The sequence below is a fragment of the Convolutriloba macropyga genome, chromosome 9 (assembly GCF_964194025.1).
Source record: "Convolutriloba macropyga chromosome 9, txConMacr16.3, whole genome shotgun sequence".
Taxonomy (NCBI): domain Eukaryota; kingdom Metazoa; phylum Xenacoelomorpha; order Acoela; family Convolutidae; genus Convolutriloba; species Convolutriloba macropyga.
The window spans coordinates 24,907,848-24,931,260 of NC_134476.1; the positions used below are offsets into that span (position 1 = coordinate 24,907,848).

A 23,413-nucleotide genomic window follows, 5' to 3' on the forward strand; every position below is an offset into this window, starting at 1 on the left:
GCAATATCGCAATTTAAAATGCAATGATTAAAACTATTGCTTGAACTTAAAACACTTGAGTCTTGAACTTTCACTTCCTCAATCTTCATTTGCTAAAAACACAACTAAAATTAAGAGTTGTTCGCACTGTAAGATCCAGCCTACAAAGCTGTGTTCAATGCTTATCAGCCGCCAGTATGACAGCCAACAAGAATCTAACAGTCGCTCGACGAGATCCACATAAATGACAGCCAACGGGCAATAAAAGTTTAACGCGTGTATAACACAGCAGGTTTTGCAGACCAAAATCTTCTATAATAATGTTTAAATTACGTTGAGTATGTATTTAGATACTTTCCATAAAATAAACTGAAAGCTTCAAATGGTACCGTTTTGGTACGTAGGCTTCCTTACTTGATAAATATGGCAGTAACTTTTTCGGACCTTTTTGTATGTTTTCTTTTCTTTTGCTCTCGTACGCCGAACCGCGTAAAACCAAATGAGAAACATTTCCAAGATAATAAAGTGTAAACAAATGGGCTCAGTTAAATATTTGGTAGGAAAAGTAATGATTTCACACACTCAAGAATGTTCAATGTAAACCCTCGACAGAATTGACAATTTCAACCCAAAATGCAAAGAAAGGTTCAACTCAATACATCCCTAGATAATCCGTACATGCTGTTCATCGCAGTGGTATGATTCCAAATAAAATATACTCACAAAAAAGCCCAGCTAAAAATTCATGCCGTAATTAATATTTCAAATATAAATTCAAATGACCATGGCCAGTTTCAAACCCACGGTAGTTTTGCCCCACCTTCAACAGTGCTAGATTTGAAAAAAAGCGTAGTAAACGTCAAGAGACAAAAATTCAATTCTTTGCCCTTGACAATAAAACATCCTCGAAGATATATTTCATAACTCCAGTGGCTAAGGCTAATTGAGACAAATGTTCCATTATAAAGCTTCATATGTTAGGCTACTGGTGCTAGAAGTACTGCTTCAAAGAGCGAAATAAGACAATATCACAGATTGTTGAAAAATGAAGATACTTAAACTCTTAAATTAAAAAAATCTGTAGATTGATCACTCTGTACATCAACTCTTACATTTTTGAGAAAAGACTCTTTTGATTTACGAAAACCACCAAATAGCAATTTTTTTGCTATTTTTAACATACAACGCACGTAGCCGGAAAAGGTCAAAATATAGACCTTCATCTGAATAAAAATCTGAACAAAATATGAATAAAAATTTGAATAAAACAGCCAAAATCAAAAAGCTGACAGCCAGATGTTTCAGGGATAAATATTCCGTCCACTAAACTTAAATTATCTCCAACATGTCACTACCTCCCTTAATTAAAGTTAGCGCAACTCATAAGGAAGAGAGGTACGTCAACAAAAATTTTCCAAGAATTGAAGAAAACAAGGAAGCTCGGTAATGTGCGTTTGCATATAATGTTCCGACCCCACTCATCCACAATATTGGGTTAATTATCTGCAAATGAAGTAGAGATAAAAATTCAACATAAAACAGAAATGGATTCTCAAGAAAGATTGATGGATTCTCACATACGGAGAGACGAGTACTCTAGTGAGTTTATTTTTCACGAGCATTGATCAAGCTAACACAATTTCTCAGGCCGAAAAAACATCGTTTTTATCAACTAACCACTTCATTTTGCCAAACAACAGAAACCGTGAATCTGAAATCTAATTCTAAACAATTCAACGCCGACTAATGTGGCATTCGGTATGAGCTGAAAAAAAAACAAAGACAGCAGGAAAATCTAGAAAAGCAACTAGCAGTGTTAAAATTAGTTGTGTTAAAACTATTGGCGATAAAATTATCAAAGGTGAATGCCCACATATTGATAAATGCGCGGCACGCGTTCTCAGAGAACAAACACCAGCATTGCAAACAAAATTGAGAAGAGCAACGAAAACGACAAAAACGGACGACTACAAAACTCGTAAATTACTGGCGTAACACATCAAAATCAATTAACAACTTCACACCATTCATTTTTTAAAAGCAGTTAAAATTATTACTTAATTCAAAAACCAACACAATGACAAAAATGACGCATATGAAAAAGGAGATTCAAAATTTCGCTGAAACTGTTTGAAAAGAAATGGTCTCGAAGTATTAAACACAAGCTATTAACTTTCAACACTGATTGAAATACTGCATAAGAGATGTGGTCTGCTATTTTAAGTGGCTTTTTGATCTTGCCGCGTCGTGATCAAATGATTAAAACATACATTGAGGAAAAACCGTACTTGGAAAAATAAATAGATAGTTTCTAAATTAGATCGCATAAAAATTTTTTAGAAAATCATGACTTAAAAAACGTTTTAACGGCAACAAAAGCCTTTGATTGTAAACAAAGCATACGACCTTGAAAACACGAAAATGTTAAAGTTATCAAAAACAATCTCATCATATTGAAGAAGTTCAAATTACTTACAGCGTCGAAAAACAAGACACAAAAATATTCGTAAACAAACCAACAAATCACGGAAGATGTTCGAACAAAACACTCAGTACACAAAATCAGACATAAACGGAAAGCACCAAATAACAGTAGAATGCAACATGAGAGGGTCGACGAGATATTTGTGATGAAAAGTACATAAACTGTTGGATGAAACCTACACGAACTAAAGAGATTCAAATTTGATTCGTTATAAAACCTGTCAGAAATGCAGAAATGAGATTAAAATCCAAGACGACAAAAGAATGGCTTGTAGAAGGCAAAATTCGAAAGATAAACAGGAGTTTTTGAAATCAAATATGACTAGCAAGCCCGCATAAGCATCACAAAATCATATCCGAACAGGTTTAAAAGAATATAGGATTTTTTCGTGGCACCTCGGGTTCGAACCCTTGCCCCTCGTTTAACAGCCACAGCTCTTACCTCTTAGGCTACCGACGAGTATTTTTGGCGTCCTTTACCTTATTTAACAGCAACTTTTGGTTAAGCGACAATTTTGGCTTTGCTGTGATTAAGGTGCGCTATGTTAAAGGAGCGCAATGAATTTGCATAACACGAGCTTCTACAACCAAATCCCAAATTTATTTCCGAGCACATTATACATCCTTTTCCTCCCCTACTTGGGCTTGAAAAAAAAACATTTGCAGAGCAGGCTCTTAGGCATGATTGAGTGGGCTGCATTCTTAAGGATCGTTAAAACATGTGAACATAGGAGCGCTGCTAAACATTGCGTTCAAGTGCGACTTACATTTAATATATTAGATGAGAGGGAGAGAAAGAAATGGAGAAAGGAAGAAAAGATAAAGGAATAAAGAAAGAATGAAAAGAAGACATAAGTAACAAAAAAAAACAAAGAAATGAAGAGGGGAAGAAAAAGACAACCAACTCACCAATCTTTTATCCCAGTAAACGATGCATCCTTTTCCTCCACGACTCGGGATCGAACCCATGTCCCTCTCTTCACAGCCACAGGCCTAATCCATTGCGCTACCGACGCCTGTTTCTGTTGTCTATTGAACTGGATACATTCGAAAAATATTGGTCGATGGCTTTTTGTCTCGCTTGTTTTTGCTAAGCCGTATGATTAATGAGCAAAAAAACATTTGCAGATCAGGTACTTAGGCATGGTCATGTAGGCTGCATGCTTAAGAATCGTTAAAACATGTGAATAGAGGAGCGTTGTTAACCATAGCGTTCAAGTGCAACTTACATTTAATATATTAGATATAGAAGAATAAATAAGAAGGCAAATAAAGAAGGGATCAAGAACGAAAACAAGATTCACCATTTTTGAGCCAGAAAACAGAAGTTGGAGCGGTGATAACCTTTGCGTTCAAGTGCGACTTACATTTAATATAACAGATGAGAGGGAGAGAATGAAATGGAGAAAGAAACAAAAGATGAAGGAATAAAGAAAGAAAAAGAGGATACAAGCAACAAATAAAAGCAAAGAAATGAAGAAGGGAAGAAAAAGACAATCAACTCACCATTTTTATCCCAGTAAATTATAAATCCTTTTCCTCCCCTACATGGGCTCGAATCCATGACCCTCGCTTCACAGCGATAGTCTAATCCCCTTGCGCTACCGAAGCCCGTTGCGGTTGTTTGTTGAACTGGCTACATACGCAAAGTTTTCGTCAATGACTTTTTTTGTCTCGCTTCTTTTTGCTAAGCTGTATGCTTAATGAGCAAAACCCAATTACAGATTAAACGCTTAAGCGTGGTGGTGGTGTATGCTGAATGTTCAAGGGTCGTTAAACATCTGACGATAGTAGTGCTGTTAACCATTGCGCTCAAGTGCAATTTACATTCAATATATTAGATGAGGGGGAGAGAAAAAAATGGAGAAAAGAATAAAAGATGAAGGAATAAATAAACAACAAAAGGAATATAAATTTAAAAAACAAAGAAACGAATAAGGTAAGAAAAGGACAACCAAATCTCAAATTTAATTCCGAGTACATTATACATCCTTTTCCGCCCCCACTTGGGCTTGAACCCATGTCCCTCGCTTGACAGCCACAGGTATAATCCCTTGCGCTACAGACGCCTGCTGCTGTTGTCAATCGGTACTGGCTACATAAGCAACATTTTTATCAATGTCTTTTTTGTTTCGCTTGTTTTTGCTAAGCCGTATGCTTAATGAGCGAAAAAAAAACATTTGCAGAGCAGGCTCTTAGGCATGATTGTGTGGGCTGCATTCTTAAGGATCGTTAAAACATGTCAACATAGGAGCGCTGCTAAACATTGCGTTCAAGTGCGACTTACATTTAAAATATTAGATTACAGCCATATAAATCAACAAGCCAAAAAAACAAAAAAACTACGAAAAAACGAAATTACTATTCACTAACACTTTGCCAAAAAACGGTATTAAAATAGTAAAAATCAATATCAACTCTTTTGTTGATTCCAAAAACAGCATATAAGCACTATCTTAACACATATCACTATTTAAGTAGATTTCTCGAGCAAAGAGAAAACAGGAAAAACAGGAAAAACAAAACAGCTAAAAAAATAAAACCAAAATCTTGTCAAACACCAATTTCGAGCCTCACTTCAGTAGTTTGAAAGTTTAACGCATAAGAACTACTCGCCTTTTCGCTCCATTTATGTTCTAGCGGTATTAAAATCCCAACTAAAAATTAATCTATCGTTGACTGTAAAAATTGGAAAAATGAACAGATCGTAAAAAAGACAGCACCTAAAATAAATCACACCTGGAATGGAGATAGCCATGATGAAATCAGATACCCTTGCTATCACTTTTCCGTAACTGTAAATACGCGATTTCTCTAACAATTAAATAAAATCTAAAATAGATTGAAAATGACGCTGAAAATGAACAAAACTTGAAATATATCAGCAAAAAGATGTCAAAGCTGCTATTAAAGAAAAATTTTGATAGATAGTAGAGGTTCAACTAGCCCTTTTATTAGTCGATAAAGATTGTTTGAGCAAGTTTTAGAGCAGTACTTTTGAGAATTTTCAGCAGTTTATCTAAAATAACTGATTTGATGCTGGTTTTTACGAAAAAAGTTAAATTAATAGAAAATCAGCCAAAATTGTCAAACATGTCAAAATAAGAGATTCAACAACCCTGTCTGAACGCAAAAAAAATAAAGCATATTCGGGCACATTTTGCGTTATTTGAGATTCAAAGAAAAACAAAAAAAGTGAAAATGAGAAATTTAAGAAAAGCTACTTATTTACATATTCTACGCTTGATGAGATTATAAACTGAGAACAACTGCTGCATTTAGTGCAAAAAAATCACGATTACCTTAATACTGCTTGTAAGGAGCGTGAACTGGAGCACGCCACTTTCCTTTTTTAAAATTGTTTTCACCAAAGTATTCGAAAACTATCGAACAAAAGTTGATTATGGAGGAAAATTGCAAACGTTTCCTCCTTGCATTAAAAAAATCCGAATTAAAACTTCGAGAACCCCACGGTTATGTTTTCAGACATCAAACGACCAGGTGAAAGCTAGTAGTTTCCGAAACAATTTTCAGATGCAATTCAGAAAATTTTAAATATACTTCTGAGCGAAAAAAATTTCCAGTGCAGTTTATCAATAGGAAAATAATGATTGAAGCACCAACAAGGAATAATAACAATCCAGTAAACGTTTAACTCAATCATCTTCAGAAATCTCGCGATCTAATTTTCACACTTTTGAGGGCACCAATTGATAACAAAATTTGCTGTTTTAACAGAATGACTTAGAGCTTTAAGGAAGGTGAAAAGTAACGACGGGATAAAAATTCAAAATTATATTTGACTAACGTCTGATGAAGTAACAATCAAGGATTTATTCGGCTTTAAATAACTAAATCTTCGAACCTCAAAAAATTTATCCTTCCCACCATGAATTTACTTCTCCAAATTTTTGCCGAATACGCACTTAGAGACAAATAAAGCTCCAAGACCAATGCACAGCGACTTACTGCCTTCGGGATTGAGCCGTTTATCCACTTTTCAAGTGAAAAAGTTAGATAGTTAGAAATATTGTCGGTTAAAAAACCGTCATAAAGTAAATTGCCTATAGACTAAAAGGGGGGTCAATCTCTAAGAATTGCCCTTTGCACCATAAGTATAAGTCTCCAAAACAGATTCTGTGAATGGTATACTTGAAGACTAGTGAGCTGAAAGGCTTCGAGAGCACTTAATGCCCGCTGGGCGCTAAATGTTTATCCCGTTTTTGAGGACGAAAAGTCAAATGCGTCAGATGAAAAATTGGTCAAGCAAAAAAAGACCGACAAGACTAATATAATTGCTACAAACATAACCGATTAACTTCAGACGAAATGCTATCAACCGACAAGCGAGCGGGTGCCTTAGGCAATAGAGGGCTTAACTGAGGGGGATTTGCCGACTTCTCCTTAACCCGTAAGAACCGCACTGCACGCCATGAATTTATTTTCCCCTGCAATTTCAAAGAATTGCATACTTAGAGACTAGTAGGACTATAAGAGAACTAAGAGAACTGCTAGGTGACTTACAGACATTCTGGTTTATCCCGTTTTTGAGGACGAGATATCAAATGGTCAGACAAAAAACGATTAGACGAAAAGTTTAAGAGTAATTAGAAATTAGTTTCCCGATCAATAATAAGACACGGACAGCACAATTATCAAAGCAAATCAAGATTATCCTCTAAGCATTTTTAACGATAAGTTTACATTGAAAGCTCTTACCCAGAATGTTTCTGACTCTCTCATGTTTGACACTGCCGTAGAAGAAGACTCTGTTCTGTAAGTGATGCTTCTCTGTAATCTCCTCCAACAACACCATTTTAGGACCATCTCCTCCAATATGGAATTCGACATTTGGGTATTTAGCACATGGAACACACGCTCAGTTTCAGTTGCTGGCAATACTTAGTTCATATTGTCATACCTAGGTCAATCCATCACTACAATTTGTGAAACTCGTTTTAAACAATTTGTGAAACTCACTACAATTTGACAATTTGTCAAACTCTCTCGATTTGAAGAAAATGGTGCAAAATTTAAAATCAGCTGTTTCAGACGTTGAGAACAATTTAAAATTTAACTGCTTTTGGTTTTGATCCTTTATTATTTACACCTTTCATTATATAATAGTAATTTGCTGACCAAAAGAGAGTCTAGGGTAACCGTAATTTAAGTTTTCAAAGTGATTTTGAGAAAATCATTAATAATTTTTAAAAAAAACTCAATTGAACTAAAATTCAGTTCTAGTGAGTGCAATGAAAGTCACGCTTAACGGGCACTTAAAAAGCTGCATGAAAAGGTACACGAAATGGCTTTTCGCGGTTTGCGGCGTGACAAAATGTAAAACAAACGAATTTTTGTATTGAAAAAAAATCAAGACAACCGCAACATGACAACGCTTAGCGTATAATTTCAGCAAATACCCCTAAAAACCCTCGCTCTCTTCAATAATCCCCATTTGCGTACTGTTGAATCCAACTTAAGCCAACAATTTATGGATCAATCATAAACGTAAATTAAATTTCCAACCGAAAGAATAATTGGGAAGTTGCAAGCTGGCTAATATAGCCCGCCTGCAACTTCCCGGTAACATCGCGGACACAGAGACCTGTCATATTCAGTCGTATCAGACATATGTCTAATCAATAGACCACATAGTACTCTGTGTCTGATCTGTCGTACTCCCGAGTTAATACCAGGCTTATGCGAACTTACAAGTACAAACGCAAACCACGCCGAACCGCCCGTTCGGTTGCCTTGTTCCATCTCAGATAAACAATGTCATCGGGTTCAGTTTATTTTGCTATATTTAACACACTATTCGTTCGGTTGGAGGTTTAAAATATAGCAAAATAAACTGAACCCGATGACATTATTTATCTGAGATGGAACAAGGCAATCGAACGGGCGGTTCGGCGTGGTTTGTACTTGTAAGTTCGCATTAGCCTGGTATTAACTCGGGAGTACGACAGATCAGACACAGAGTACTATGTAGTCTATTGAGTACACAGGTGTCTGATACGACAGAATATGAGAAGTCTCTCTGTGTCCGCGATGTTACCGGGAAGTTGCAGGCGGGCTATATTAGCCAGCCTTCAATTTCCTAATTGACAGTGAATGCTCCTTCGCACTCCCAGTTATTTCAACTCTGAACACAAGGCTAATGTAAAGTAACAAGCACTGATATTGAACATAGCATATAGATAGGGTGTAAATAGCACACTAGGTCTCAACAGCTCTCCCAGGTATCCCAAAACTCAAAACAATTGCCTTCGAAGCATGAATTTTGTGCCCCATGCTTTTCAGAACTTGGGGATTTATTCGTTTTATTACGGAATGTCAAGTCAATGACCAAAAATGTCCAGACGATAACAAAACCGGGTTCAATTAATGTGAGCCTTCGTATTCTCAAAATCCCGTCTTATGCAATCCCGATAAATTAGTATTTTACTACTATACTACAAATTGACTTGTTTGAGTGCAACTTATGAAAGAGATTAGTTGCTTGAAAATTTAATGTGAACTCAAAATATGTAAATAATGTTGATGCCAGCAACTGACAAAGAGGCGCGATGATTTTGGCGAGTATATCGATGCCTTTTCTGTACACTAAACGACTCATCACAACAAGTCCGATCTTTCCATTGCTCTTGTATCGCAGATCTGGGAAGAAGACTCGTGTGTCCACTGCATTCGGAATGACATAGATCAACTCTGCTTTCACCTTCACATAACAAATGCTCTCTGAATTAACATTTTTGATAATTTCAAAGATTTCATAAATTTTTCTAATCCAAATACAACTGACTAAACGTCGGAAGAATTGCTCTCGAACGACTAGTGGGAGCTCTAATTGAATTGCAGCCTGCTTCAGTCGGGGGGGGGGGGGGGGGGGGAGGGAGCCAAAATGGGACTAAGAAGTTCAATAGTGGGCTTCAAATAACCACATTAGAGGTTGACATATGCCACTATTAAGATTTAAAGTAAAAAATGGCACCAGTTTCGGCGCACTTTTCATTTGACTTTTAGAATTAAATTGCCGCCAATTGAGTTCAGCTGCTTGAAAATGTGATTGAGAGAGAATTTTAGATCACGCGAAACGCAAAAAGTCAAGGGCGTAAAAGTCACTCGAAAAGTCAAAATTGTCAAGCGAAAATTTTGCATAAAAAAAGACACGCACGTTTACAATAATTGCTATGAACTTCGTTCAAGAGCAATTAAAAACTGCCATATCATTGTACCATTGTCATCAAAAACCAATTTTGTTAAACATTTAACATATTTGGGGTAGGTGAATTTCATAGAACAAATATGCGAAGATGAACTCGCGTGTTGATACAGGCATACATATAATTGCATAGTCTACTAAGAGGCGGCACCTTCCAAGCACCTTCGTTTACGCATAAACTTTTGATAATGATATTCCCGTTGGAAGGGAAGGGAGAAACTGTAGAAGTGAAGCTTCTAAAGAGCACCCTACCTTGCCACGCAGTACTGTATTCTCTTTGCCAGTATGACTCACACATATAGCACTGTCTACATTCCACAATGCAATCTGCAACACTTTATTTGTAATTATTGCACTAGTGTCTGCGAAGCCAAAAAGAGAATGGTCTGTGAAAACTGTCTTCAAGTTGGGGTTTATAAAGATGGCGTGAAACAGGGCTTGGTTCCCGATCACTGAGAAGGCACCGTGTGCATGGACTATTTCGATTTGTTCACGGATGAATATGTTGCGTAACAGTGGAATGGTCAGGATGAACGAAGGCAATATAGCTTGATTGTAGACAGGTTTGAATGGGAGATAGTATGTCTTAATTCCTGCAGATGGCAAACAAATTGGCGAATCAATGCTTTTCAAAAAATTCATAACCCGGATTTTCAAAAAAATGTCAGCAGGTATATAAACTTTCCTTGAATTTTTTAAGGAATTGCTGACCGCTTCCATGCTTTAATTAACAGTCGCAAAAAAGATAGATTAATGAAGTACAAGTTATAAGTATCTTTCTCATTTTAATTTAATTACCAAAATATTAATTGCCAAACATCTCGCAGTACTATTCATAAAAAACTGTTAATTATTTGCTGAGAAATTCAGCTTAAACTGATCTGAAAATAATCCTTAGCTAAAAATTTTGAAGCTTCAATGTTCCACAGAAAAAGGACATACTTGAACATAGCCGGCAGATTGCCGGAAAATAGCCGCGATAGACGCTCGTGGCCTTCCAGGAATTGAAACACCTAAAGAAATAAGATAGACAGATCGACCACCAGTCCTTCAATAGACCACTAGACTTTTCGGGTTAGCTTCGGACTGTCAATTTTTGACACATACGTTCTATAAGGAAAACGCCCTTAAAGAGCTATTTCAAAATTGATATTCGAAATCAAAAACTCAAGACTAATAATCACAAATTAGGGCATATAAGATTGGCACAACTTAGATGCACACTATTAACTAGTAAATCTTCATTAAAAATTAAAGTTCCATAAGTGAGTTCAGAAGTCAATTTTTTGAGTGAGGTAAGTCACGCAACTGACCTAAAAGCAGAAACAACGTCACGTACACAAATTTAACTGCAAAGCAATAGAAGTCACTGAAGTCAATTCCAAGAAGTCAATTCCAAGAAGTCAGGTCGTAAGAATCATCGATGGAGACGACGAATTAAAAAACATAGCAGGACAAGTCCTGACGTACAATTCAAAGAATTTTCATTGAAAAAACAAACAACTAGACCTAGAACGGACATTGAGTGAATTGGGAAAACCATTTCTAAAAAAAATCAGATGAAAAAAACCAAAAAAAAAAACAGAAAATCAATGTCAAAATGCTGCTAGGGAGAACCAAAAACCACTAGTGAGATATGTAATTTTGATTCCAACAAAAAACTAGGTCCAGAATGAGCTGTAAATGGATTGGGAAAACTATTTAGAAAAAAATCCGATCCAAAAAATCGAAAAAACAGTAAAAATCAGAGTGAAATTGCCGCATGTGAACAAAAAACCACTAGCGAGAAACCAAATTTTTGTTCAAAAACCGTTTTCTCACTCTACTTTAAAATTAGAGCGAAAAAAAATTCACGCCGCAAAACCACTCGCTTTTTCGCTCCATTTCCTGTTTCGGCGTGACCAAAATCACCACTCCAATTTGACTTCAAAAATCATGAAAATGTGTGAACAGATCTTAAAAAAAAACATAGCCGGAAGAATTCCGGAAACGACTCGAAGTAGAAATCTGACTGTTCTCACTAAACAGATGCATCACCAGCATATTACCAATCGACAGACATTGTAACCAATTCACAAAGAAAAGACTGGAGAAGTGGAAACTTGTCAAAGAACAAAAGCAAAAAATAATATTCTCTAAAAATCCAAACAAAATTCTCTACAAAAAGAAAACATGCAGCTTCCCATCCCTAACTCATAGAAATCAATTAGTTATATACTTGGCTAGATCAATCGCCCACCTAGTACTTGCAGAGAAACGTTAAACAACAAACTAAAAAAAGACTAAGAAAAACTCTTTAACGAATTAGAGTTTTGTATAATTTGTTTAAATGAAAACTGCCCTGCTAAGCCTTCAAGTGCAAATTCATAGAATCAACACCTACAAAAATGCTCATTACAGAGAAAAAGCTACCAACAAAAAAAACATTAAATTGGAAGAAATAGGCAAAAAACTTAGAAAAAAGACAAAAAGTGGCCAAAATTTGCTCTGATTTACTCGATTTTCTTTAACAAAAACAACTCAAACCTAATATCAATCAAATTGAGAGACATCCAAAAGAATTAAAACAACTGAATTCCACTAGAAAACTCCCCAAATGCTATCAAAGGTTGAGGAAGAATAGAAACGACATTTAAAACCAAATTGAACAAAAAAACGAGAAAACGTAAGATGTTTTTTAAATTTTACAAGAAAAAATCAAGCCAAATAAAGTTACTTTGAGCAAATAGAGCAATGAAATGCTCGAGAAATAATGGGCAAGTCATAAAAAGCTAAAAAAAATTGTCTACGATTGAAAAAAAAACGAAAAAGCAAAAAATTAAAAAAGTGGTTAAAAAATTCTCTATTTTTCTGTCATTTTTCTTCAGAAAAAAATGTTTTATACCAACAAAATTGTAAAAAATTTATATCCCTGATATTCTTTGAGAAACGAGCTTCTATGCAAATTGCACTTAAAGCAGTAAAACAAAACAAAAGGCCAAAATACATTAAATTTCGTCGAAAAATCAGCAAAACTGATCAAAAACCTCCAAATTTGCATAAAATTCAAATTAACTACTTGAAACCTTCAATTCCTATCAGAACAAGCTCAAATCCAATACAATATCATAATCAGACCTCATAAACAAGAAAAATTGCAAAAAACTGCTTTTAAAAGCCGCATGTGAACAAAAAATTTTGCTCGCTCAGAGAAAATTTTTTCACACATCAATTTCTCGCTCTCTCAAAAACAGCGGTATGAACAAAAAACCACTCTCTTTTCGCTCCGCTCTTCACTTTTGTTCAGCAACCAAATCACTCCAAATTTTTTCACGCGTTTCATTTCCCGCTTAAAAATTCACTCCAATAAAATTGATTAAAAAAAAGGACTTCTCCAATACTCCTCTTCGAGTCGTAAAAAGACAGCGCCCCAATACAATTCAAATTCTTTGAATTGTAAAAAACCACGATGTCCCCAATAATAGCCGCTATCGCTTCGCGGCTATTAATAACAAAACTTGATACTGTCTCATTTCACTTAATATGTGTAAGTGGTGGCTGTGTGTATACCAATTTGTTTGCCTTTGGTGATGTATCTGACTCCCTTTCTTTCCCCGTATGCATGTGTCACTATGGTAACACTGTGTCCCGGTTCTATCAGACACAGAGACACCTGGAATATGTGGCTCTCCACTCCACCCACATTTGGGTAGAAAAAGTCACTCAGCATACATATGTTATAACCCATTTCTTTCTTCAATCAATTTTATGGCCCAGTAACCTGAATAATGAAAATGATCTTTCAGCTGCTTCAACTCTTTTTTATCAATTTTTTTTCTATGAATGAGATCTCAAAATCTTGGTTCAAAAACACAGACTTGTCAGTTCTGTGAGGATTTCAATTATTCAAACTCCGTGGAAACGGTAAATAGACCCATAGATTCTACCAGGCAACAACTGACATAAAACTTTAATAAACTTTTGTTCCTGTGTGATAGTAAAAACAGTTAGTAGCCATGGTAGTCCATTAAACAATTTATCCAGATGTGAGAGTTCATCTGGAGTAGACAAGTTCTTCATCTGGAGTAGACAAAAGTTTTTCGACAAGTGCTACCTATCGATAGAATTCTTTCAAAAGTCGGATAAGTCAGAAAAGGCTGATTTCTGCTGCAATAATTTTACGATTTTTGCAGACCTATATAGAGCCCACGGAATGATGATAATTCACTGAAAGCAACAGTGTTTTTACTGTATGCAAAATTTTTCACTCTCTATAACTATCAATCAATGATACAGCTAAAGACTGCGTGAATTGAGGACACGAGAATTCATTTAACACAGCTGGCATAGCTATTGCCAGAAAATAGCTGCAGAGGTTTCGTAGACCTGTATTCTCAAAATGCCAATGGAAATAAGATTTAAAAAACTAAGAAAATCAAACTGCGATGTCTCAAATTGACAGAGTTACATCTTGTCTTCAGATGCTACCCTCTAACGCCCGTCAATTAAATTGAGAAATCCTAATTTGACTTTTATGAAGCTGATTTGAAGCCAGGGCGAGGCCATAAGCCGTTAAAAAAGTAGCCGTCAAAATGCCGAAAACGAGAAGGCCAACAATACTTCCATTCAACTATCACTATTTCAGCTTGTTTATGCTCTTCGGCCTAAGTCTTGCATACCAAGACAACTTTTCATTAATATTTGTATTTCTGAAAGTCGCAACTATGGTAGCAAATCAAGCTCTATAAATACATCATAATTCGCGCCATTGGCACACAAGTTATGGTCAAAAACGGGAAATCCCTTACTATAAATAATATTGAAAGTGAACGTCAACCACTTCTGACTTCTTCAATAAAATCAACATATAAAAAGCTTCAACGAAAATAGGTTGGGGGAATAAAATTCATGAAATGAAAGGGTCTTGGAGGACGAAAGTGTAGGTGGGGGGAGGAAAATGAGGGTGTGGGGGGAGATAAAATATAAAGGAACTTGGTTCCTTTACACAGCTATTAAAACAACTCGTTATAAAAAAAAACAAAAATGAGCTATCGAGCGCGATTGTACCCAAAATCTGTTTCAATTTGATCGCAATAGTCAATCATTTAATACAAATGTTTGTAATACTTTCTGTTCTCCAAAGACAATTCGTTTTTGTTCTTAAAGTACCGATCAAAAAATGCTCAGACTAAAAGATGAGGAAAAATAGTTGTGGATGCGTTCGCACATTATGTACAACCCCCTCTCATCCACAAACCTTGATAAATTTTAGAATCAAATAAAGGGAAGCCAAACATTTGAAACAAGGTAACAATTACGTCAAATTCAAAAAATTAACAGAAAAAGACGTCGATATAACTCTAAACAGAAGTCGAAAAAATGTGCCACAAATTGGTCGTCATATTAGTGATGTTTTAAAACCTCTTCTATTAAAACGGACAAAAAATAAATAAATAAAACAATATGATGAATCAGCCGAAAAACACTTTCCACTCCAGCAACAGTTCAATAATTAGGAGTGACTGCTCTGTTAAACAATAGAAAGAAAGTCAAGGCATCAACACAACACAAAATTGCATTGTTATAACGTCGCTTTTGACAAACTTTTTTTTAACAAACTTTGTTGAAATATGTGCATTTGATGTAGATAAGCAAGAGCATCAAAACAATGTTCCACACAAAATAGATAAAACAAATTATCAGAAATTGGTCTGATCTGAAAATTGGTGAAATTTAAACCACTGTCACCAAGAGAAACAAAATGCAGCGAAATTTTATATTATTGAAAACGTTTGCTAATGTTAAAAAAAGAAAAAAACAGTTAGGATGGTCAAATCCTGATGAGCTGAAAATCGCGACAGGGCTATCAATTGCTTTCAAATAATTCATAGTTCTAATCTCAACAAGATCGCGAAAGAAAACGGATAAAGAAACGGATAAGAATCTTAGGAACTAAGTTAAATTTTTCAAAAAAGAATGCTTAAATTTAAGAATCAGAAAACCACTACTATTAGATGTTGTAATCACTGCAATCAAGACAAAAACAACACATACTTCTTCCTTGATTTATACATTCCAGACAACATGATTTCATACTTATTCAAAATTTAAATTAATCAAAGAAAAGACTTAAGCAATAGAATAATAATCAAAAGCAAAAAATCGTTTAAGAACAACACCAAGGTCTGAAAAAATTGCCTTAAATAGTATTAAGTGGAAATTTTAGCAAATGTTTTCAGCAAACACTCAGTACTGCCTTAGGTCGAATGAAATCATTTGCAAAACAAACAACTGGCGAAAATCTAAGAAAAATCTGAAATCATTCAATTTTTTTAGCAACTGAAAAAATCAATATAACAAATACAAATGTAGGTGCGAGGGCGAAGCTAGAAAGATACAAAATAGAATGTGAAGAATATGGACACAATGTAAGGAACACCGAAACAGAAAGACTTGATTTTTGAAAGCTAAAAATTAAATTATAAAAATCAAGAATAACGAATACATTTCATTATTCGAGACATAGAAAAGACAACGAGTCATCCGCGACACAGATCCATCCTCCTGAACAGAACAAAAAAACCGAAAAATCCGAAATCAAACATACAAAACATTGAAAACTTTTGCAGAAAAATGTTAAAATTTTTGAGACTGCATTTATGAAAAAAAAATTTAACTGTTTTTCAAAAACTTAACGCAAAAAATGATTGAATTTTTATTGAACGAAATTAAAGTCCCTCATGTTGCACAAAAAGACTATTTCTAGTAATTAAAACCAAAATACAAACAAAAACAGAAAAATTGGAAAAAAAAACTACCGAAATCGGATTAGCATATATACAATTCTATAAAACAAAATTACATCGAGGTAGAAAGAGAGGTTGAGTATATGAATTATCAAGGAAAGGTTGCTATATTAACCGATTTTCGACAAAAAGACGGCTGAAAGATCCAAAAATGAGTGATCCAAAACATCCAATAAATTACTAAAAAAGTTTCCCGTTCTTTTAGGGCTAGAATATGTCAAATCTCAAACTCAAAGGGCGAAGAGCTCTTCGCCAAAAAGATGCCAACAGAAACAGAATATAAAAGCTTTTGAAAAGGAAGCGAAGGAAACAGAATTTAAAATCTCATTGAAAACAAAATAGAGCAAATAGAGAAATGGTCTGCGCGAATCCAAAAATGAGGGATCCAAAACATCCAATAAATTACTAAAAAAGCAAAAAATTAACTAAAAAATCAAAAGATATGTGCCAATTTGGAACTTATAACGCATTTTCAGGCTCTGCAAAACACTGTGGTATCATTTTCAGAGGTTTACATTACAATTTAGCATCGAATAAAATTTTTTTTTCAAAAAACCAAATTACAAGCGAAAAACTGGACCACATGGATGAAAAAACGGCTAAAAACGGTTATCTATTTATATGTGCCATTCAGTAAAAAACTCCAAAGTCAAGAAGTCATGGACCAAACGCAGCGCATAATCAAAAACTTCTCTCGCTCAGAAAAAATAGTTCACACGGCAACTTTACTCACTTTCGCTTCCAGGTCAAAACATCGTCTGAACGAATAGTACTTCCGGTTAAAAAAAACCTTAAGAAAACCAGTACTCCTCTTCGAGTCGTAAAACAAACCAAGAGAAGGCCAATAGTGGCCCCAGCTATCGCAATTTCTTTAAGTATAGTGGTTTCTCCAAGAGAAAATCAAACAGCCCCTAACTTTCCTGCTATACTCAATTCACAATTCCTCAAACATTTCTATGGAAGTGGGTATATAAAAGCAAATACGTGAAACACAGAATTCAAAAACATTGATTTTCGTTTCAAAAAATTTGAAATTATGTATAGCTTTCTTTTTCCATTCAGTAGTACATTCTCCAGTAAGTTTCCCGTTCTTTTAGGCCTAGAATATGTCAAATCTCAAACTCAAAGGTTGAAGAGCTCTTCGCCAAAAAGATGCCAACAGAAACAGAATATATAAGCTTTTGAAAAGGAAGCGAAGGAAACAGAATTTAAAATCTCATTGAAAACAAAATAGAGCAAATAGAGAAATGGTCTGCGCGCATCAAAAAATTCTGAGATAGGATTAGGGTGAGGACAATGGATTAGGATCATGTAATTAGGATTAGTAATCTTCATTAAAAAAAAATCCATTTGTTAAACGATTGATATACTTTGCGCACAGATATAAATGCGCCACCTTCAAAAATACCGAAAAATTGAATCGATTGTTGATAGGGGTTAGGCCATGTTCGTTCAAAAACCTTTTATTTAATGGCTTATACATAAAAGTAGTATTCAATGACTAAATGAAAGAAGTCCAATAATACTGATTTCCAGGCAGCATCTGAAAAAGTGAGATTTAAAACTGAACAAGATTTTCTTATATATATTGATACAAAAAATTACTTTTTTTTGCCAGGTTTTTTCTCATCAGATAACGTAAACATAACCGACTAATGTCGGGCGAATTGCTCTCAAACGACCTGCGAGCGGAAGGTTCCATCAGTATATGGCCACAGTTTAGTGAGGCTAGCTTAAGCTTAATTGAAGGGACGTGAGGTGAGCGCCATGGGGGGGCAACGGTGGGAGAGATACCCTTGGATGCACAGGGCCCTTACGGCCTGAACAATTTGCAGGGGGGATTAGGGGGCAGATGTGGGGGACCAATTTTTAAGAACCACCCTTCACACCGTAAGAATAAGTCTCCAAAACAGTTTCTGTGAATATTATACTTGGAGACTAGCAAGCTGAAAGACTCTAAGATAACTTAATGCTCACTGAGCACTACCTCTTTATCCTAATTTTGAGGACAAAAAGTCTATTGGGTGAGACAACAAATCGCATAAAAAGACTAACAGGATAGGATTAATATAATTGCTACAAAGTTCGTTTGAGAGAAATGAATAATGACTTCATAAAAAGTGCTGGTTCACTCATTTATGGTAAAAGATTTCTACAATAATTCAGCGTTAATGAGGGTAATAGATGATAAAATCACGCCACATAACAGCAGATGTGCGACATCAACAAATGAGTTAAGGACACACACACACACACACAGAGAGAGAGAGAGAGACATAGTGGGAGAGATAAAACGTAAACAAGAAACAAAACGAAAGAAACCCCAACCGACAGAGAGAGAGAGAGAGATAGGAATTTTTTACATGAGATTCGACTCTGCAACTTCTACTTTTCTAGCCTTGTTAGTAATTAAACCATATAGAAAAAAAACTGAAAGGTGCAATATTTAAGTTTCCAGATTTTGCAGTGGAGAAAATGTTTTAAACCATTTTTTGTCTGTTGAGTTCTGTCATGTAACCCATCTTGCTGAAAAACTCACGCACAAGCACTGAAAGAGATTTATTTGCCACAAAAGGCACAAACTCGAGAAATATGACATATCCTTCAAACTGAAATATGCAAAATTTAAGAAATTTTTACATTTCCTTTTTTTTCTTGGAAAATCATTCAAGTATTCCATCTGCTAGACTTCAAAAGTTTGCTTAGCCAGTAACGATCGTTAAACTCAGAAAAGGATTAAAAAAATCGAAAAATTTAAAAACAATTGCAAAATTTAACGACATCTAACTGAAAATCATAAAATTTCGTTGTCTCACGAGACTATCGAGTCCCCCAATCTGAAGCCATAAAAAGTTTAACTCGTTCATAAAGGTCCATAAACTTGGAATATCGTTTTACAAAAACAAGTTATGAAAAAAAAAATTAAATTTGATAAAAAAAATTGATAAAACTTTAGTCATTAGGATATTGGAAACCATTCCATTAACTCTTGAACATATGCGGTAACTTATTATCAATAATTGGAGGAGGTCGCTGGGACCCTGTTACCCGAAGAAATCAAAAACCAATTCACAAATAATCAAAAGCTTGAAAAAGTTGCTATTATTTTTTTAAAAAATTGCTTAAATTCGTGATATTAAGATGTTGAAAACATCCAGTACATGTAGAAACTATGCACTATTATCAAACCCTAGGGAAGCTTTCTTGGTTCTTGAGGCTGGAGAACCCTAAAAATGAAAAGATTTCAGAAAACCTCAAATTGCAAAATCTATCAAAAAATTACTACAATTTGTAATAAGTTGAAAAATAATCCATGGACAATGAAAAATTCACTAACTAATTATCAAACCCTAAAGGGGGTTTTCTAGCCCCTGGGGCTGGAAAAGCTTGAATATTGACAAAAAATCTCAATAAAATAGAAAAAGATTGCAAGTATTGTAAAAAAAATTCTAAATTTCGTGATGTTAAAATCTTGAAACACAATCCATTACATCTAGAAACTATGCAGTAACTTATCATCAAACCCTAGAGGATGTTTTTTGTCGCATGAGGCTGGCAAAACCTAAAAAATGACAATTTTTTGATAAAAAAAAATAAAAGAAATTGCAATTTTTCTCAAAAATTGCTAAAATTTGTGATAAAAAGATGAAAACTATTCCCTGGCCAAAAAAAAATCAGTAACTTATTATCAAACCCTAAAGGAGGTTTTCTATCCCCTGGGGCTTAAAAAACTTGAATAATGACAAAAAATGTAAGAAAAAATTGAACAACTGCAAGTTTTGTGAAAAAAACAGGATAAAATTTGTGATGTTAAAATGTTGAAAACCTTTCCATTACCTTTTGAAACCATGCAGTAACCTATTATCAAACCCTAGTGGAGGTTCCTTGACACTTAGGAATCGAAAAACGTTTCAAATATCAGGAAAAAATAGTGAAAATTAGTAAGAATTTGAGTGCTTTTGCATGGATTACCAAAACATATAGCTCTTAAAATGTTCATAAAAAACACTTATGTCTTGCAAAAGATCTTTCTCAACTTTAACCAGTCTCAATTGTAGAAAAATGACAAAAAACACACGAAAAATTTCAACATTTTGGGCTCAAAAACTCCTAAAAATGACATTTTAACCTTAAAATACGGCCTCCTCAGTAGCTTCACAACACTAAGCACTTGATGGACTACTAAACGCGGCTAAGGGCCTCTAATGAAACTTAATGCCCGCTGGGCGCTACCTGTTTAACACGTTCCATGGACGAAAAATCAAATCGGTCAAGCGAAAAACCGCATAAAAAAGACCAACAGGACTAATAAAATTGCTACAAACTTCTTTTGAGAGCAATTAAAAATATCAATTGTGATATTTAAAAAAATAATTAGCTCCATTTTCTCTCAATTTTCAATATGGACTTAATAAGATGTTTTTGAATCTTCAATGAGGAAAAAGGTTACTCTGAATCTTTTTTTTCTTAAGAAAACTGCTTTCAAGTTATTAAGACGTAAATCAACTAAAGTCGGACGCACTACTCTCGAACGACAGGCAAGCGAACAATTTGGACAGGGGTATAGCTACAGAAATATTCATGGTAAACCCTCTGACTGCGAAGGGGCTCAAACGCGCAACCTAGTGGATACGAGCCTGCGATATTGACCGCTACTCTACAAAGGTTTTGTACGTTCAGCGCTCACATTCAATTTGATTTTAGCAACTGACTCACTTGAAATTCAAATCACTCAAAAAGTTTAGCAAGAAAACGTCACTCAAAAAAGGTAAAAAATAAAGTGTTCTAGAAGAAAACGGACAAACAAAAATTTTGCGTAAAAGACGATCACGTTCAAAATAATTGGTTCAAACTTCGATTGAGGGCAATTGAACAGTTAAACATTTCGAAAAATTAAGATAATTTCTGAACACATTGTCAATAGCAGTATAATGCCACTTGCGCTTATCTTATTGTTATGGCAAAGAATGATGTCAAAACTCGTCCACTTTTGTCCACAACGGCCCTCAGAACAGGCATATAGGTTTTTCCAATGACACATTGTGAAAGATGGATCATGTTGTTCTTGTTGTAGCTGTCGATCAGAGATGAAATTAGCACGAAAATTGGGCGGGATACAGCCGCTTATTGCCATTTTTGACTGGTACCTTTGTAGAATTTGCATCATAATAATAATAGATATAATAATAGTAGTACGTGACTGCCTATCAACATCCTGCTTGTGGTGCGGCGACCTTTCTGCATCTACGCCATGGTGCCTGACATGCTGTCCGCGGGTTAGGGGGACCAGGAGGGGCATCGTCAACATCAAAGAAAAGGGGCCAGGAAAGTGGATTAATCTGTGCAGTGTGGTCGTGTAGGACTGACGGTATCAAGTCCAGCCAGTTAGCTAACTCTACTGGTATTTTCCACAGGTCAATCACTTCCAGGTCCGTGGTTTTCGTACTACAGTTGATAATGTGGATTACACCATGTGGTGCTATATCACATTTGGGACAGCTGTTATCAACAAGGCCAAAGATCATACTCAGGTAAGAGCTCAGCAGGGGACAGTATCCAGTTCTCAGTTTGGAAATCGGATACGTGCAATTCAAGCCAGCGTTTGTTCATCTTCTACTATCTTTGGTGGATGTGTTCCCAGTTGTTTGCTGTCTTTGTTCAACTGAGTATGGACCTTATGTGAACGGATTATTTTGAGCACATTTTTATATTCTTTGCGATTTAATTTCTCTTTATTGTTTGTGTATTGTTTCACGAGGTCCCTATAAGTATCATTTAGTGTCGGTCTCATGGGACGAAAAATGGTTGAAGAGGTTGTTTTATGATCAGCACGATGGCTCTGCTAACTGCCGGCTAGACATTGCTCTGCTAACATTTCTGAGCTTTGACAGGCAGCATTTCACCCTCATTGTGTAAGTCATTGATGTCGGACATTTTTACATAACCAGTAATTGTGCGAACAGCAAAGTTTTGTTGCGTTTGCAGGTGGTTGCAGTTTGTATTGCAGATTGTGAATCCTCAATGGAGCACCGTAGTTCAGGACGCTCCGACCGATAGCTTTGTAAGTCACTGAGAGCGTCTCTTGTGCAACCCCATTCGCTACCAGTAATCTTTTTGAGTATGTTATTGCGCTTAATTTCTCTTTGGTGCTTCTTACATGTTCTCCAAGGTTAAGCATGCTATCGAAGGAAACACCCAGTAATTTGACTTTGGACTTTACTGGTATTGATGAATTGCTGATGGTGAGGTATGGGTCAAATTCGGCCTCCTTTCTCCAGGTTGTGAACAGAGTTGCAATTAATTTTTCAGTTGATAACTTCAGTTTTCCTGATTCTAGCCAGTCGTGTAGACTATTTAAGCATGGACTTATCATGTCAAGTAATTTTTCATTCTGTGGGCGAGATGCAGATAAAGTTATTGCATCAGCGTGAGACGTGATGTCTATATTTTCCGTGGGTAGAGGCAGCTTCCTCATGTAGGCGTTGAAGAGCATTGGCGAAAATACATCACCGTGGGGGACACCCTGTTTGACTTTCCTCCACTTTGATTTTTTATTGTTACATTATACGTAAGAAAACCTGCCCTGTAAGTATGACGCGAACCAAATTTTGGTGCTATTCGGCAGCGGTGCCTCGAGAATGTATCTTAGTAGTAGGTTGTGATGAACCGAGTCGAAAGCGGCGTTGAGGTCTAAGGCTACAAGTAGAGTACAGTTGCAGTGTTTCTTTTGGTTAAGGCCTTTTTGTATATTGTTGGTGACAATCTTGAGAGCTGTTGTTGTGGAGTACTCAGGTTTAAAGCCATGCTGATGTTCTTTTAATGGATATTCTATCAAGTAATTTAGTAATAGTTCTTCTGTTAGTTTTGCAAAGGGGTAGAGGTGTACAATTGCTCTAATTCTTTTATATTCGTCTATGGTGTTTTACCGGCTTGTGTAGGA

The 23,413-nt window shown here is 35.5% G+C and overlaps 1 protein-coding gene across 4 annotated transcripts in view; it reads right to left on the reverse strand.

Annotated features, from left to right (window-relative positions):
• LOC142345677 (phosphatidylinositol N-acetylglucosaminyltransferase subunit A-like) overlaps positions 1-23,413 on the reverse strand; it is a 35,067-nt gene that overhangs the window by 8,319 nt on the left and 3,335 nt on the right. For 2 of the 4 annotated variants that reach the window (XM_075397898.1, XM_075397899.1), the window contains exons 2-5: positions 13,238-13,448; positions 9,941-10,281; positions 9,022-9,184; positions 7,183-7,341 (exon numbers count right to left, since the gene is read on the reverse strand). In XM_075397898.1, coding sequence (XP_075254013.1) covers positions 7,183-7,341; positions 9,022-9,184; positions 9,941-10,281; positions 13,238-13,415 — 841 coding nt within the window. In that variant the 5' untranslated portion in view covers positions 13,416-13,448. Of the gene's footprint in view, positions 1-7,182; positions 7,342-9,019; positions 9,185-9,940; positions 10,282-13,237; positions 13,449-23,413 lie in introns of all 4 variants that reach the window. The other 2 variants (XM_075397900.1, XM_075397901.1) reach the window with 2 other exon arrangements.